The sequence below is a fragment of the Hemicordylus capensis genome, chromosome 3 (genome assembly GCF_027244095.1).
Source record: "Hemicordylus capensis ecotype Gifberg chromosome 3, rHemCap1.1.pri, whole genome shotgun sequence".
In the NCBI taxonomy this organism is placed as follows: domain Eukaryota; kingdom Metazoa; phylum Chordata; class Lepidosauria; order Squamata; family Cordylidae; genus Hemicordylus; species Hemicordylus capensis.
The window spans coordinates 273554577-273570601 of NC_069659.1; the positions used below are offsets into that span (position 1 = coordinate 273554577).

At 41.7% G+C, this 16025-nt stretch overlaps 1 protein-coding gene across 9 annotated transcripts in view; it reads right to left on the bottom strand.

Moving 5' to 3' along the window:
- The window catches only part of HABP2 (hyaluronan binding protein 2), an 85044-nt gene that overhangs the window by 22405 nt on the left and 46614 nt on the right, over positions 1-16025 (bottom strand). For all 9 annotated transcript variants that reach the window (XM_053305245.1, XM_053305246.1, XM_053305242.1 and 6 more), the window contains 2 exons: positions 12759-12875; positions 11778-11897 (listed from right to left, as the gene is read on the bottom strand). In XM_053305245.1, the coding sequence (XP_053161220.1) occupies positions 11778-11897; positions 12759-12875 (237 nt within the window). The remainder of the gene's footprint in view (positions 1-11777; positions 11898-12758; positions 12876-16025) is intronic.

Sequence of the window (16025 nt, forward strand, 5' to 3'; positions counted from 1 at the left end):
GAGAGAGACAGACACTCACTCAGGGGGAAAAAACAGCAACAGAGAACAAATACACACAAAGTCAGGTTTAAAGCGGGGGTGGGGAGGGGTGAGAGCAGAAAAACAGGCAGAAGCGAATAGGGGATTGGAAACAAAAATACAGCCAGGTCTGCCAGGCGGGCTCTCGCCACACCAGCAGCAACAGCAACAGCAGGCCAGAAGGAAGCCAAGTAGCAACTGCAGCCAGAGTGGTTTTACTAGGCCAGAGGCTTGGCTTTAAATAGGATTTGAAATGCTCTCCTTTGGGAGTCTGCACGTTTGCCCCCCGCCCCTGACCATTAGGGTGCCAGTTCTCAAGGACTGGCACAGTGCAGAGCCAGATTCATCTTGCCAATCAGGGAAGCAAGAGCTTAGCCAATCAAATCAAGCAACAGAAGTCACACAAAATGGAGGACAACATCTAAAATGGCCTCTAGAACCTTCGAACCTGCTTGAACCAAACCTGGCTTGATGGGTTCAAACTCAGACCAGCATTGCCAATGCAATGCCCTGTTTGGTCCAAGTTCGAACTTTTGATCCGAACCGGTTCAAATTCAAACCGGTTCGAGTTCAAACCTGTTTGCACATCCCTAGTGGATGCTATGAGCCATGACTTGGAGGCTGTTCTGGACTGGATGGGGGCAAACAAACTGAAACTTAATCCAGATAAGACAGAAGTGCTATGGGTTGGTAAAACTGATTATCTGAGTAGTGAGGTAAGTCTGGTCTTGGATGGGGTCACACTCCCTCTGAAAGACAATGTCCGCAGCTTAGGGGTGCTTCTGGACTGAACGCTATCCTTGGAGGTACAGATGGTGGTGGTGTGCAGAAGTGCCTTTTACCAGCTACGGTTGGTGTGCCAGCTGCGAACCTACTTGGAGAAGTCGGACCTGACCTCAGTCACTCATGCTTTGGTAACATCCAGATTGGACTACCACAATGCCCTCTAAGTGGGGCTGACCTTGAAGATGGTTTGGAAGCTTCAGCTGATTCAGAATGCTGCTGCAAGGATGCTCGTGGGTGCAAGTCACTTCACGAGTAGTACACCCATTCTCGTCAGCTTCATTGGCTATGAATCTGCTTCCAGGCTAGATTCAAGGTGCTGGTGTTGACCTTCAAAGTTCTACATGGCTTGGGGCCGGGGTACCTGTCGGATTGCATTCACCCATATGAACCTGCCAAGGTCCTCCGCTCATCATCTCAGGCCCCGCCTCATGGCCCTGCCACTAACAGAGATCCGACTGGTGGGGACTAGAGACAGGGCTTTTCTGGTTATGGCCCCTTGGCTTTGGAATCCCCTCCCTGAAAAGGTTTTCCAATGCTCCCTCTCTCAGTGTTTTTTAAAAACAACTAAAAACACATCTTTTTAAAGAGGCTTTTTAATGTTTCACCTGTTGCAAATATCTGGCAGGTTCTTTAGTTTTTAGTTTTTATAAATCTTAGTGTTTAGTTTTTTAAAGAATATAATTTGAAATTTTAAAATTTCTGAATGTGGTTATATCTTGGATTTTTAACTTGTTTAATTTGGTTAATTTTATTAGTCTGATTTTATATTGCAACTGTTTTATAAATGTTGTGAGCTACCACAGGAACATATGAACATAAGAACAGTCCTGCTGGATCAGACCCAAGGCCCATCTAGTCCAGCATTCTGTTTCACACAGTGGCCCACCAGATGACTCTGGAAGCCTAACGGTAGGGGTTGAAAGCATGACCTCTCTCTGGCTGTTACTCCCCTGCAACTGGTACTCAGAGGCATCCTGCCTCTGAGGCTGAGTGTGGCCTATAGCCCTCTGACTAGTAGCCGTTGATAGACCTCTCCTTCATGAAGTTATCTAAACCCCTCTTAAAGCCATCCAGGTTGCTGGCTGTCATCACATCTTGTGGCAGAGAATTCCACAGGTGGATTATGTGTTGTGTGAAAAAGTACTTCCATTTGTTGGTCCTAAATTTACTGGCAATCAATTTCATGGGATGACCACTGGTTCTAGTGTTATGTGAGAGGGAGAAAAATTTCTCTCTATCCACTTTCTCCAAACCATGCATGGTTTTATAGACCTCTATCATGTCTCTCCAAAGATGTCTTTTTCCTAAACTAAATAGTCCCAGGTGTAGCCTTGCCTCATATGAAAGGTACTCTGCGCCCCAGATCATCTTGGTTGCTTTCTTCTGCACCTTTTCCAGTTCTACAATGTCCTTCTTTAGATGTGGTAACCAGAATTGTATGCAGTACTCCAAGTGTGGTCACACCTTAGTTTTGTATGAGGGCATTAAAAGATTAGCCATTTTATTTTCAGTCCCCTTGCTAGTGATCCCTAGCATGGAAAAGGCCTTTTTCACAGCTGCTACACATTGAGTCGACATATTCAACAAGCTGTCCACAACAACCCCAAGATCTCTCTCCTTATCTATCACTGACAGCTCAAATCCCATCAGCGTATACGTGAAGTTGGGGTTTTTCGTCCCAATGTGCATCACTTTACACTTGCCAACATTGAACCGCATTTGCCGTTTTGTCACCCACTCACCCAGTTTAGAGAGATCCTTTTGGAGTTCCTCACAATATGTTTTGGATTTCACTACCCGAAAGAGTTTGGTGTCATCTGCAAATTTAGCCACCTCGCTGCTTACCACTGCTTCTTGATAATTTATGAATAAATTAAAAAGCACCGGTCCCTTTATAGATCCCTGGGGGACCCCACTTCCTACTTCCCTCCCTTGTGAAAACTCTCCATTTATCCCTATCCTCTGTTTCCTGTCCTTCAACCAGTTAGCAATCCACACATGTACCTTTCACAAATACTAAACAGAACAGGCCTCGGATACCAAACATCTAAAACATCAAGTAAAATCAACCATCTGCTGTACATGGACAATCTGAAGTTGTATGGAAAGTCCCAGTCAGAAATCGAATCACTGCTAAACACTATTCGTATATTCAGTAGCGATATAGCAGTGGAGCTTGGACTAGACAAGTGTGCTGCATTAATAATGAACAGAGGGAAAATAAGAAAAACAGAAAGAATAGAACTGCCCAATGGAAGCAAGATCAAGAACCTGGAAGAAAAAGAACATTACAAATACTTGGGCATTCTCCATTCTCTAACACCGCACACACTGAAGTTAAAAGAAAAATTGGAAGTGAATACATCAGGAGAGTTAGAAAAATCCTCAAGTCCAAACTCAATGGCGGGAACACCATACAAGCCATAAACACTTGGGCTATACCTCTTATCAGAAACACTGCAGGAATAATAGACTGGACCCAGGCAGAGCTAGAGACGCTAGATTGTAAGATCAGGAAAATCATGACCATCAATCATGCTCTACCCCCAGCAGTGATGTAGATAGGCTATAACTCTCTCGCAGCTCAGGTGGAAGAGGAATGCTGCAAGTCCATCAAACAGTAGAGGAGGAGAAAAGAGGCCTTGAAGAATATATCAAGGACAGTGAAGAAGATGCACTTCAAATGGTCAAGAACGAGAAACTATTCAACACCAATGAAACAAAGCAGGCCTACAAGAAAGAATAAGTCAAGAACCGAACAGCAAAATGGAAAAATAAGCCACTGCATGGTCAATATTTGAACAATATAACTGGAAGTCAAACATCACCAAGACCTGGCAATGGCTTAAGAATGGCAACTTGAAGAAAGAAACAGAGGGTTTGATATTGGCAGCACAAGAACAGGCACTAAGAACAAAGGCAACAAGAGCAAAAGTTTAAAAATCAACAACAAACAGCAAGTGCCGCCTTTGTAAAGAAGCAGATGAAACTGTGGACCACCTAATCAGCTGTTGTGAAAAGATCGCACAGAGTGACTACAAACAAAGGCATGACAAGGTAGCAGGGACGAACACTGGAACATCTGCAAAAAATACAAGCTACCTGTAGCCAAAAATTGGTGGGACCATAAAATTGGAAAAGTCGTCGAAAATGAAGATGCCAAAATATTATAGGACTTCCGACTACAAACAGACAAACATCTGCCACACAATACACCAGATATAACTGTAGTCGAGAAGAAAGAAAAACAAGTTAAAATAATCGACATAGCAATACCAGGGGGATAGCAGAACAGAAGAAAAGGAAATAGAAAAAAAATAACAAAATACCAATATGTACAAATTGAAATTGAAAGACTTTGGCAGAAGAAGACCAAAATAATCCCTGTGTTAATTGGCGCCCTAAGTGCAATTCCAAAACAACTTGAAGAGCACCTCAACACCATAGGGGCCAAAGAAGTCACCATCAACCAATTACAAAAAGCAACTTTACTCGGAACAGTCTATATTCTGTGACGATATCTATAACAACAGCAACAACATTGACAATAAAATTCATCCATCCAAGGTCCTTGGGAAGGACTCGATGTCTGGATAAAACAAACCAGTCAATAACACCTGTCTGACTGTGTAAACAACAACAACAACAACAACAATAATAATAAAACAACCATACTGGACAGGTCTCACCAGAGGAGCCAGACAAAGAGTGCCTCTCTCATCAACAATATGGTGAGACGTAACTTTAATAAATCTATATCGGATCAGTCATCGCCCGGGTCAACCAGGACCATGCCCGGTGCTGGAGTCCCTGGACATCTGGTGGCAAGTGAGCAACAGGACTCCGGATCTTCAGTTGAGCAACCAGGGCTGGAGACTGCAAGGTTACTGGAAGAAACATCGCTTAACCGGAAAAAAAATACGAAAAATGCCAACAAGGAAATTATGGTCTGCTATTACAAGTCTAGTCCAACTAGAAGAGGTTATTTAAAAAGAATGTACCAGTTTGGAAAGAGAAGCATCCAGGTACAGAAATAACAGAACAAAGGCTAGCAGACCAGAGAAGATTCATAATAAGAAATAAAGTATTCAAAGGAGTTGAGCTGGAAGCACTGCAAAGAGCAACAGAGGCTCAAGATATGAAAGAAGAATTACAACCAACTGAAGAAATTGCTCAGGCGCAGGTGGAGGAGGTGTTGTAAATAGAGGATGCCACTGTGGCTGAACTGTTTCAAAATCAAAACCAGGCAACCTCCCCTTTGCCTTCACCTCAAAAACCCAAATGCCGTTTAACAGAAAAGCAACAAGAACTAAAGCAAACAATAACTGAAAACATGAACCAAACAACCACCAGGGTTCGACTTCCAGCTCTAAAAACAGTTGCCAAAAAAACAGCTTGCTCAGGCATTAAAAGATGTCAATGCTGCACTTGCAGAAATAACAACCATTAATTTGCAAGAAACAAACCAACTAATGTACAGTGCAGCAACAATAACAACACAAGAGCTCGGATATAAGATCAGTGGACCTGTCAAAAAAGAAAGCAGTACATCACCTATATAGAAGATTAGATTAGAAAATAAAATCTCCAGGCTCCGATCAGATGCTAGTAAATTGAAAGACATGAAAGACAAGAAGCTGAAGAATGAAAACACCAAACAGTATCTGATCCAAAAATGCCACCTAGATTTAAGGAAAATTAGAGAAGTCATGGAAATAATAAAGCAGCAAATAACAGCAGTGTCAAAGAAGATTAGCAGATACGAAGCCAGAATTACACAGCACAGGCAGAATCTCCAATTCCAGTCAAATCAGAGACGTTTCTACAAATGCATAGAAGGAGAAACTGCAAGAAACCTAGAAACACCAAATAAAGAAGAAACAGTGCAATTCTGGGGGAAATTATGGGACAATCCAATAGATTATTTTAAAAAAAGCAGGCTGGATAAAAGAGGTCAAAAAATGTAACCAACAAATGCAAGATCTAATAATAACACCAGAATTAATAAGTGCAAGAGCAAAGAAAATTAAAAATTGGACTGCTCCAGGCGACGATGAACTGCATGGCTTTTTGGCTTAAACGCCTTCATAAACAACTATCAAAACAGTTCAATCACATTTTGCAAGGAGGTGATATTGAACAATGGCTAACAACTGGGAAAACTCATCTCATCATGAAAGACCCAGCAAAAGGTGCAGTTCCAAGTAATTATAGACCGATCACCTGCCTGCCAACCATGTTCAAATTATTAACTGGAATAATAGCAGATGATGTGGTGCAACACTTATTAACTAACAAACAGCTTGCAGTTGAAAAGAAAGGAAATTGCCCAAACACCAGAGGCACAAAAGACCAGCTGCTGATTGACAAAATGATTTTAGAAAATTGCAAGAGAAGAAAAACAAATCTAACTGTTGCATGGATTGACTACAAGAAAGCCTTCGATTCATTGCCTCACACATGGATACTAAACTGTTTAGAAACAACTGGTGTCAGCAAAAACATTCAGATATTTATTAAAAAAGCAATGAGCATGTGGAGTACACAGTTAACAATCAATGGCGAGACACTTGGACAGGTTAGCATTAGAAGAAGCATTTTCCAAGGGGACTCACTATCCCCTCTGTTGTTCGTAATAGCCATGACCCCACTTTCACAAATACTAAACAAAACAGGCCTCAGATACCAAACATCTAAAACATTAAGTAAAATAAACCATCTGCTGTACATGGACGATCTGAAGTTGTATGGAAAGTCCCAGTCAGAAATCGAATCACTGCTAAACACTGTCCGTATATTCAGTAGTGATATAACAATGGAGTTTGGACTAGACAAGTGTGCTGCATTAATAATGAACAGAGGGAAAATAAGAAAAACAGAAAGAATAGAACTACCCAATGGAAGCAAGATCAAGAACCTGGAAGAGAAAGAACATTACAAATACGTGGGCATTCTCCAGGATGATAACTTTGCACACACTGAAGTTAAAAGAAAAATTGGAAGTGAATACATCAGGAGAGTTAGAAAAATCCTCAAGTCCAAACTCAATGGTGGGAACACAATACAAGCCATAAACACCTGAGCTATACCTGTTATCAGATACACTACAGGAATAATAGACTGGACCCAGGCAGAGCTAGAGACGCTAGATTGTAAGATCAGTAAAATCATGACTATCAATCATGCTCTGCACCCCCACAGTGATGTAGATAGGCTATACCTCCCTCGCGGCTCAGGTGGAAGAGGAATGCTGCAAGACCATCAAACAGTAGAGGAGGAGAAAAGAGGCCTTGAAGAATATATCAAGGACAGTGAAGAAGATGCACTTCAAATGGTCAAGAACGAGAAACTATTCAACACCAATGAAACAAAGCAGGCCTACAAGAAAGAATAAGTCAAGAACCGAACAGCAAAATGGAAAAATAAGCCACTGCATGGTCAATATTTGAACAATATAACTGGAAGTCAAACATCACCAAGACCTGGCAATGGCTTAAGAATGGCAACTTGAAGAAAGAAACAGAGGGTTTGATATTGGCAGCACAAGAACAGGCACTAAGAACAAAGGCAACAAGAGCAAAAGTTTAAAAATCAACAACAAACAGCAAGTGCCGCCTTTGTAAAGAAGCAGATGAAACTGTGGACCACCTAATCAGCTGTTGTGAAAAGATCGCACAGAGTGACTACAAACAAAGGCATGACAAGGTAGCAGGGACGAACACTGGAACATCTGCAAAAAATACAAGCTACCTGTAGCCAAAAATTGGTGGGACCATAAAATTGGAAAAGTCGTCGAAAATGAAGATGCCAAAATATTATAGGACTTCCGACTACAAACAGACAAACATCTGCCACACAATACACCAGATATAACTGTAGTCGAGAAGAAAGAAAAACAAGTTAAAATAATCGACATAGCAATACCAGGGGGATAGCAGAACAGAAGAAAAGGAAATAGAAAAAAAATAACAAAATACCAATATGTACAAATTGAAATTGAAAGACTTTGGCAGAAGAAGACCAAAATAATCCCTGTGTTAATTGGCGCCCTAAGTGCAATTCCAAAACAACTTGAAGAGCACCTCAACACCATAGGGGCCAAAGAAGTCACCATCAACCAATTACAAAAAGCAACTTTACTCGGAACAGTCTATATTCTGTGACGATATCTATAACAACAGCAACAACATTGACAATAAAATTCATCCATCCAAGGTCCTTGGGAAGGACTCGATGTCTGGATAAAACAAACCAGTCAATAACACCTGTCTGACTGTGTAAACAACAACAACAACAACAACAATAATAATAAAACAACCATACTGGACAGGTCTCACCAGAGGAGCCAGACAAAGAGTGCCTCTCTCATCAACAATATGGTGAGACGTAACTTTAATAAATCTATATCGGATCAGTCATCGCCCGGGTCAACCAGGACCATGCCCGGTGCTGGAGTCCCTGGACATCTGGTGGCAAGTGAGCAACAGGACTCCGGATCTTCAGTTGAGCAACCAGGGCTGGAGACTGCAAGGTTACTGGAAGAAACATCGCTTAACCGGAAAAAAAATACGAAAAATGCCAACAAGGAAATTATGGTCTGCTATTACAAGTCTAGTCCAACTAGAAGAGGTTATTTAAAAAGAATGTACCAGTTTGGAAAGAGAAGCATCCAGGTACAGAAATAACAGAACAAAGGCTAGCAGACCAGAGAAGATTCATAATAAGAAATAAAGTATTCAAAGGAGTTGAGCTGGAAGCACTGCAAAGAGCAACAGAGGCTCAAGATATGAAAGAAGAATTACAACCAACTGAAGAAATTGCTCAGGCGCAGGTGGAGGAGGTGTTGTAAATAGAGGATGCCACTGTGGCTGAACTGTTTCAAAATCAAAACCAGGCAACCTCCCCTTTGCCTTCACCTCAAAAACCCAAATGCCGTTTAACAGAAAAGCAACAAGAACTAAAGCAAACAATAACTGAAAACATGAACCAAACAACCACCAGGGTTCGACTTCCAGCTCTAAAAACAGTTGCCAAAAAAACAGCTTGCTCAGGCATTAAAAGATGTCAATGCTGCACTTGCAGAAATAACAACCATTAATTTGCAAGAAACAAACCAACTAATGTACAGTGCAGCAACAATAACAACACAAGAGCTCGGATATAAGATCAGTGGACCTGTCAAAAAAGAAAGCAGTACATCACCTATATAGAAGATTAGATTAGAAAATAAAATCTCCAGGCTCCGATCAGATGCTAGTAAATTGAAAGACATGAAAGACAAGAAGCTGAAGAATGAAAACACCAAACAGTATCTGATCCAAAAATGCCACCTAGATTTAAGGAAAATTAGAGAAGTCATGGAAATAATAAAGCAGCAAATAACAGCAGTGTCAAAGAAGATTAGCAGATACGAAGCCAGAATTACACAGCACAGGCAGAATCTCCAATTCCAGTCAAATCAGAGACGTTTCTACAAATGCATAGAAGGAGAAACTGCAAGAAACCTAGAAACACCAAATAAAGAAGAAACAGTGCAATTCTGGGGGAAATTATGGGACAATCCAATAGATTATTTTAAAAAAAGCAGGCTGGATAAAAGAGGTCAAAAAATGTAACCAACAAATGCAAGATCTAATAATAACACCAGAATTAATAAGTGCAAGAGCAAAGAAAATTAAAAATTGGACTGCTCCAGGCGACGATGAACTGCATGGCTTTTTGGCTTAAACGCCTTCATAAACAACTATCAAAACAGTTCAATCACATTTTGCAAGGAGGTGATATTGAACAATGGCTAACAACTGGGAAAACTCATCTCATCATGAAAGACCCAGCAAAAGGTGCAGTTCCAAGTAATTATAGACCGATCACCTGCCTGCCAACCATGTTCAAATTATTAACTGGAATAATAGCAGATGATGTGGTGCAACACTTATTAACTAACAAACAGCTTGCAGTTGAAAAGAAAGGAAATTGCCCAAACACCAGAGGCACAAAAGACCAGCTGCTGATTGACAAAATGATTTTAGAAAATTGCAAGAGAAGAAAAACAAATCTAACTGTTGCATGGATTGACTACAAGAAAGCCTTCGATTCATTGCCTCACACATGGATACTAAACTGTTTAGAAACAACTGGTGTCAGCAAAAACATTCAGATATTTATTAAAAAAGCAATGAGCATGTGGAGTACACAGTTAACAATCAATGGCGAGACACTTGGACAGGTTAGCATTAGAAGAAGCATTTTCCAAGGGGACTCACTATCCCCTCTGTTGTTCGTAATAGCCATGACCCCACTTTCACAAATACTAAACAAAACAGGCCTCAGATACCAAACATCTAAAACATTAAGTAAAATAAACCATCTGCTGTACATGGACGATCTGAAGTTGTATGGAAAGTCCCAGTCAGAAATCGAATCACTGCTAAACACTGTCCGTATATTCAGTAGTGATATAACAATGGAGTTTGGACTAGACAAGTGTGCTGCATTAATAATGAACAGAGGGAAAATAAGAAAAACAGAAAGAATAGAACTACCCAATGGAAGCAAGATCAAGAACCTGGAAGAGAAAGAACATTACAAATACGTGGGCATTCTCCAGGATGATAACTTTGCACACACTGAAGTTAAAAGAAAAATTGGAAGTGAATACATCAGGAGAGTTAGAAAAATCCTCAAGTCCAAACTCAATGGTGGGAACACAATACAAGCCATAAACACCTGAGCTATACCTGTTATCAGATACACTACAGGAATAATAGACTGGACCCAGGCAGAGCTAGAGACGCTAGATTGTAAGATCAGTAAAATCATGACTATCAATCATGCTCTGCACCCCCACAGTGATGTAGATAGGCTATACCTCCCTCGCGGCTCAGGTGGAAGAGGAATGCTGCAAGACCATCAAACAGTAGAGGAGGAGAAAAGAGGCCTTGAAGAATATATCAAGGACAGTGAAGAAGATGCACTTCAAATGGTCAAGAACGAGAAACTATTCAACACCAATGAAACAAAGCAGGCCTACAAGAAAGAACAAGTCAAGAACCGAGCAGAAAAATGGAGAAATAAGCCACTGCATGGTCAATATTTGCACAATATAAGTGGAAAATCAGGCATCACCAAGACCTGGCAACGGCTTAAGAATGGCAACTTGAAGAAATAAACAGAGGGTTTAATACTGGCTGCACAAGAACAGGCACTAAGAACAACTGCAATAAGAGCAAAAGTCGAAAAATCCACAACAAACAGCAAGTGCTGCCTTTGTAAAGAAGCAGATGAAACAGTTCATCACCTTATCAGCTGTTGTAAGAAGATCACACAGACTGACTACAAATAAAGGCATGACAAGGTAGCAGGGATGATACACTGGAACATCTGCAAAAAATACAAGCTACCTGTAGCCAAAAATTGGTGGGACCATCAAATTGAAAAAGTGGTAGAAAATGAAGATGTAAAAATATTATAGGACTTCTGACTACAAACAGACAAACATCTGCCCACACAATACACCAGATATAACTGTAGTCGAGAAGAAAGAAAAACAAGTCAAATTAATCGACATAGCAATACCAGGGAATAGCAGAATAGAAGAAAAAGAAATAGAAAAAAATCACAAAATACAAAGATCTACAAATTGAAATTGAAAGGCTGTGGCAGAAAAAGACCAAAATAATCCCAGTGGTAATTGGCGCCCTGGGTGCAGTTCCAAATGACCTTGAAGAGTACCTCAACACCATAGGGGCCACAGAAATCACCACCAGCCAATTACAAAAAGCAGCTTTACTGGGAACAGCCTATGTTCTGCGACGATATCGATAACAACAGCAACAACATTGACAATAAAATTCTGGCATCCCAGGTCCTTGGGAAGGACTCGATGTCTGTATAAAACAATAACAGTCAATAACACCTGACTGTGTAAACAAGAGATAATAATAATAATAATATATAAAACACAATTTCCTTACCTATTTCACAGAACTCCCCTCTGAATGGCTCAGGACATTTGCAGGTGAACTTGGATCTTATTCGATTCCTCTGACATATGCCTCCATTTTTACAAGGATTTGGTTTACAAGCTGAATGTGCTGTCAATGTTCAGAAAAAAAACCAAGTTGGATTTTAAAGTGAGATTAATAGCTTTCAATAACAATTCAAGGAGCTAGACAGGGACTCTTTTACAGTTCTACAGAGGGTTGGTTGAGGAAAAGCCCTGTTCAAATCCCTGATCAGCCCTGAAGCTCACCAAGTGGTCTAGAACAAACTACTAGGTTGGATCCAAAGTTGCCTTGCACAAGTGGAAAGGCATTTCTGCTTATGCAAGGTGGTCTCCTGGTTTTAGATTATTCCCCCCACCCCATCGCAGCTGCCTGTGTCCCACTGCACACTTTCCCAGGTGGTTTTGCAACCCCCAAGAGCAGATAATGGGGGTGGGGGCATACAGCTGGATGCCATGAGGAGAGGAGACAGGAATGGCCTGTTGTGTGAGTAAAATTCCACTCACACTTCATAGGATCTAACCTACATTATTATTTTTACGTTTTATATCCCGCTCTTCCCCAAGGAGCCCAGAGTAGTGTACTACATACTTAAGTTTCTCCTCACAACAACCTTGTGAAGTAGGTTAGGCTGAGAGAAAAGTGACTGGCCCAGAGTCACCCAGCAAGTATCATGGCTGAATGGGGATTTGAACTTGGGTCTCCCTGGTCCTAGTCCAGCACTCTAACCACTACACCATGCTGGCTATTTGCATGGTAGAAATGTAACAAACATGCACCTCTGCCTGAATGGAAAGGTTATATTTAGCAGGGAGCAACTATAAACACGTGGTGACTGAAAGGTTTTGATTGACTCTTAGAATAGACGTGTAGAACAGCAGGAAGCATTAAGTCAGTGGTGTTAGGAATTAGTGTCTAACAGCAATAATTTCTCTCAAGCTTAATACTCACCTTTGTTACAGAATGGTGGCTTGTAGGGATGTCTGCAACTGCATCGATAATAAGGAGGTGTTAAGCTTATAAGGCAGTCTCCTCTATTGCACCAGATTCGTTTACATGTGTTTTCCACTATAGTATATGGTACAGGTAAAATGGAAAAGAAAGTAAAAATTATGTCCTCATTCTGCATCCATTTCATCACTGCTCTATTCTGCTAATACAGATTTAGTCCAGGGAATGCTATGCATGGATAGATAGTGAGGAGATTCTTCATGATTGGCAAAAACTGGGCTAAGGGAGCCTAGCCCGCTTTTTGCCAATTGTCTGCTGCCACGGGAGCCACGGGAGCCACCTCCCAAAAGTACCCCTCCTCTTAGCCAAAATTAACAGAGAGAGTGTTCCGTTAACCTCGTCTTTCTGATCGTGTATTGCTGCGGCGTGGCTCTGCACCACGGCAACACAATAGGAGACCCCGCCGGGAGGCTGAAACAAGCCTTCCGGTCCTGGGGATCTCTCCAGGATGCCCCGCACACTCACACGGGGCATCCTAAAACTTCTGGGGGCCGCGTGGCCCCCGATCCCCACAGCCCCAGCCGACTCCGTGACGGAGCCGGTAGTCATGTGGGCGGACTATCTGGCCGCCCAGGGCTGCTGGCGTGCTCCTCTGCGGGGAGAGTGGGCTAAGCCTACTCTCCCCGCTAACCCCATTCAGGTGACTGAGACTCACCTCAGTAATGTATACACTACTACAGAATTTGTTTAGTTGGTCAACAGTTTTACTTATCTGAGATATTTCTCCTCTCCCTGACGTTTAGACTTATAAAGCTCCCAGGGTGGCTTTTGGAAGTTCCACTTGATGAATTCTAAATATACATTTGTTGTTCCATGTAATATAGGCTGCATTCTTATGTAACGTGGTACCGTGCATCTAATCGACCTGTGGTTACGTTCCCCCCCCTTGCACTCCTGTCCGCATTTTCCGCTGTCATTGTACACCCAAGTAGTGATTTGGGGCATTATTCTCTGTCTACAGAAGTACCTTGTTGCGTTCTAAAAATATGTCCCTGAATGCTGAGTGACCCTCTGAGGCATAGGTTCACCCAGGTTCAGAAGGTGAATGGCACTTCTGGAAGCACAGAAGATTGCCCAAAATTGCTCCTGCACACATGGACATGGGTGTGGCAGCAGTGGGGAAGCCTCTGGCTGTGAGGATGCAGTTCCTACTGCATTCTTGCTTCACTGCTTCGGACATCAGCAAGACTTTGGATTTTCAGATTAATTATAATACCTTTACAATGACTAGATACAATTCTACAGGAATTGTTAATGTTTTCATTAACAGTACTTAGCAGAAATTCATAAAAGCAACTATTCTTAACTGAAAACCATAAGCCTCATATAGACAATGATTTTTGCTATTCTCATCCAGAGCTCTGGCACAGCAACCAAGATTTATAACTCTGCAAGTGGCAATCCTACCTATTGAGCCTGTCAGGGCCGTCCCTAGCAGGGTGCGGGGCTGGGGGTGAATCAAGATGTGCAGGACCTCCTTAACTTTTCATATCATTCCAGAATCATACAGACTGATGACATACAGTATAAATAGTGTGAGTGAGGTTTTTGGACATTTCCAACCAGATTGGACATGCATTTCTTAAGAAAGAAAGAAATAAAATAAAAGGGCAACACATGCTTCACATTCTCTCTCAGACCTTCTGGATTGCAAATCAACTTGAGCATAGTGCAAGTTGTGTGTGTATCTCAGAAGTTTTTGTAATTTTCTGCCATGAAAAAAGCCATTTATAGGATTTTTAAAATGTTTTTTTTTAAATTAAAAACAAATATTAAAACCCAAGAATTTGTCCAATCCACTTCAATTTAAATATACATATTCCTCCCACGCTGCCTTACATCTCTGCTCAATGCCAAAGTTTTGCCAAGTCATTGCAGGAGTTCTAAAGGCTGGGGCAGAAATGGGGATGTTTTACCCTTTTTATGAAGGCAAAGGGCAGATTCTTTCATATGTGGGTAGAATGATGGTCTAAGGTGGGGCTCAAGTTCTAGAATTTTTTGTAATTTTCTGCCATGAAACAAGCCACTTATAGGACTTTGTTGATGTTTTTTAAAAAATAAAAATAAAAAAATATTAAAAATCAATTAATTCCTCAGTTTGTTTCACATTAAATATTCAGAGTCTTCCCAATCTGCCGTACATCTATGCCCAGTATCAAAGCCCTATGGCAAGCCAATCCCTAAATATTCAAAGAGGGGGAATAACTACAAAAAGGAAATCAGATTATACCTGCATTACTAAGCCTGAGGAGTCAGACTGTAGGCGGGCAAAGATTGGGCTTGGCAGGGCAGGGCGTCTGCACAGAGCTGTGGTGGTCAAGGGCAGCCAGTGCTGGCCACTCTGCCTCCTTCCTTCCTTGTTGCCTACAGCAGGCTTCAGTGAGGCCAGCAGGAGAGGCCTCTCTGGAAGCCCCGCCCGCCCACCAAACAGCTGAGAGGTAAAGAGGGAAGGAGCTGTAGCAGCTCGCCTGGGTGGAGCCTGCTGCGTGCACACACACACACACACACACGAAGAAAAGGTCAACTCTTGGGCTGGGCTGCAATTGTTGAAACTGGGAGAGAAGCAGGACTGCAGTGTGCCCAGAGTGGGGCCTGTGCCAGCACAGGGCTGGGGGTGATCTTCACCCCAGTCACCCCATCCTACGGATGTCCCTGGAGCCTGTATTTCAGGAATCCACAACTTCTGGGCTACAGAAGTCTCATGCATTTTGCTCTGAGGTCTTCCCTTGCCTTCTGTATAGGAAAATAAATATTTCTAGGATACTTGTTCCTATCTCTGCCAAGACTGAAGCACAGCACATGCCTCACCACTACCATCCACAAGGAACTAGATGCCCTTGCTCCATCGTGCTTTTATTCTAGGACTCTACCTTTGCTCTCCCTGGTTTGAACCACCTTCCTCTCCTTTCCACCCTTGGTCATTCTGTGGACCTGACCTCATATGGCATGCGATGGAAGTGTTAAACTGGAAGAAGGCAAGGGCTATATATACTGCCATATTTGAATACTATAAAGTTTGATTGCTGTAGGTAGTGTGTTTTTTTGTTTAAATGATATACGTACAACAAAATATTCATGTGATCTTGTATATAGGTGAGATGTCAGCACTGAGGAATTCTTTTATGAAGTATCAGAAAAAACTATGAATGTGATGAATACATAAAACATATAGATGAAGGTATAGGTTATCCTTTCAAATCTGCTAAC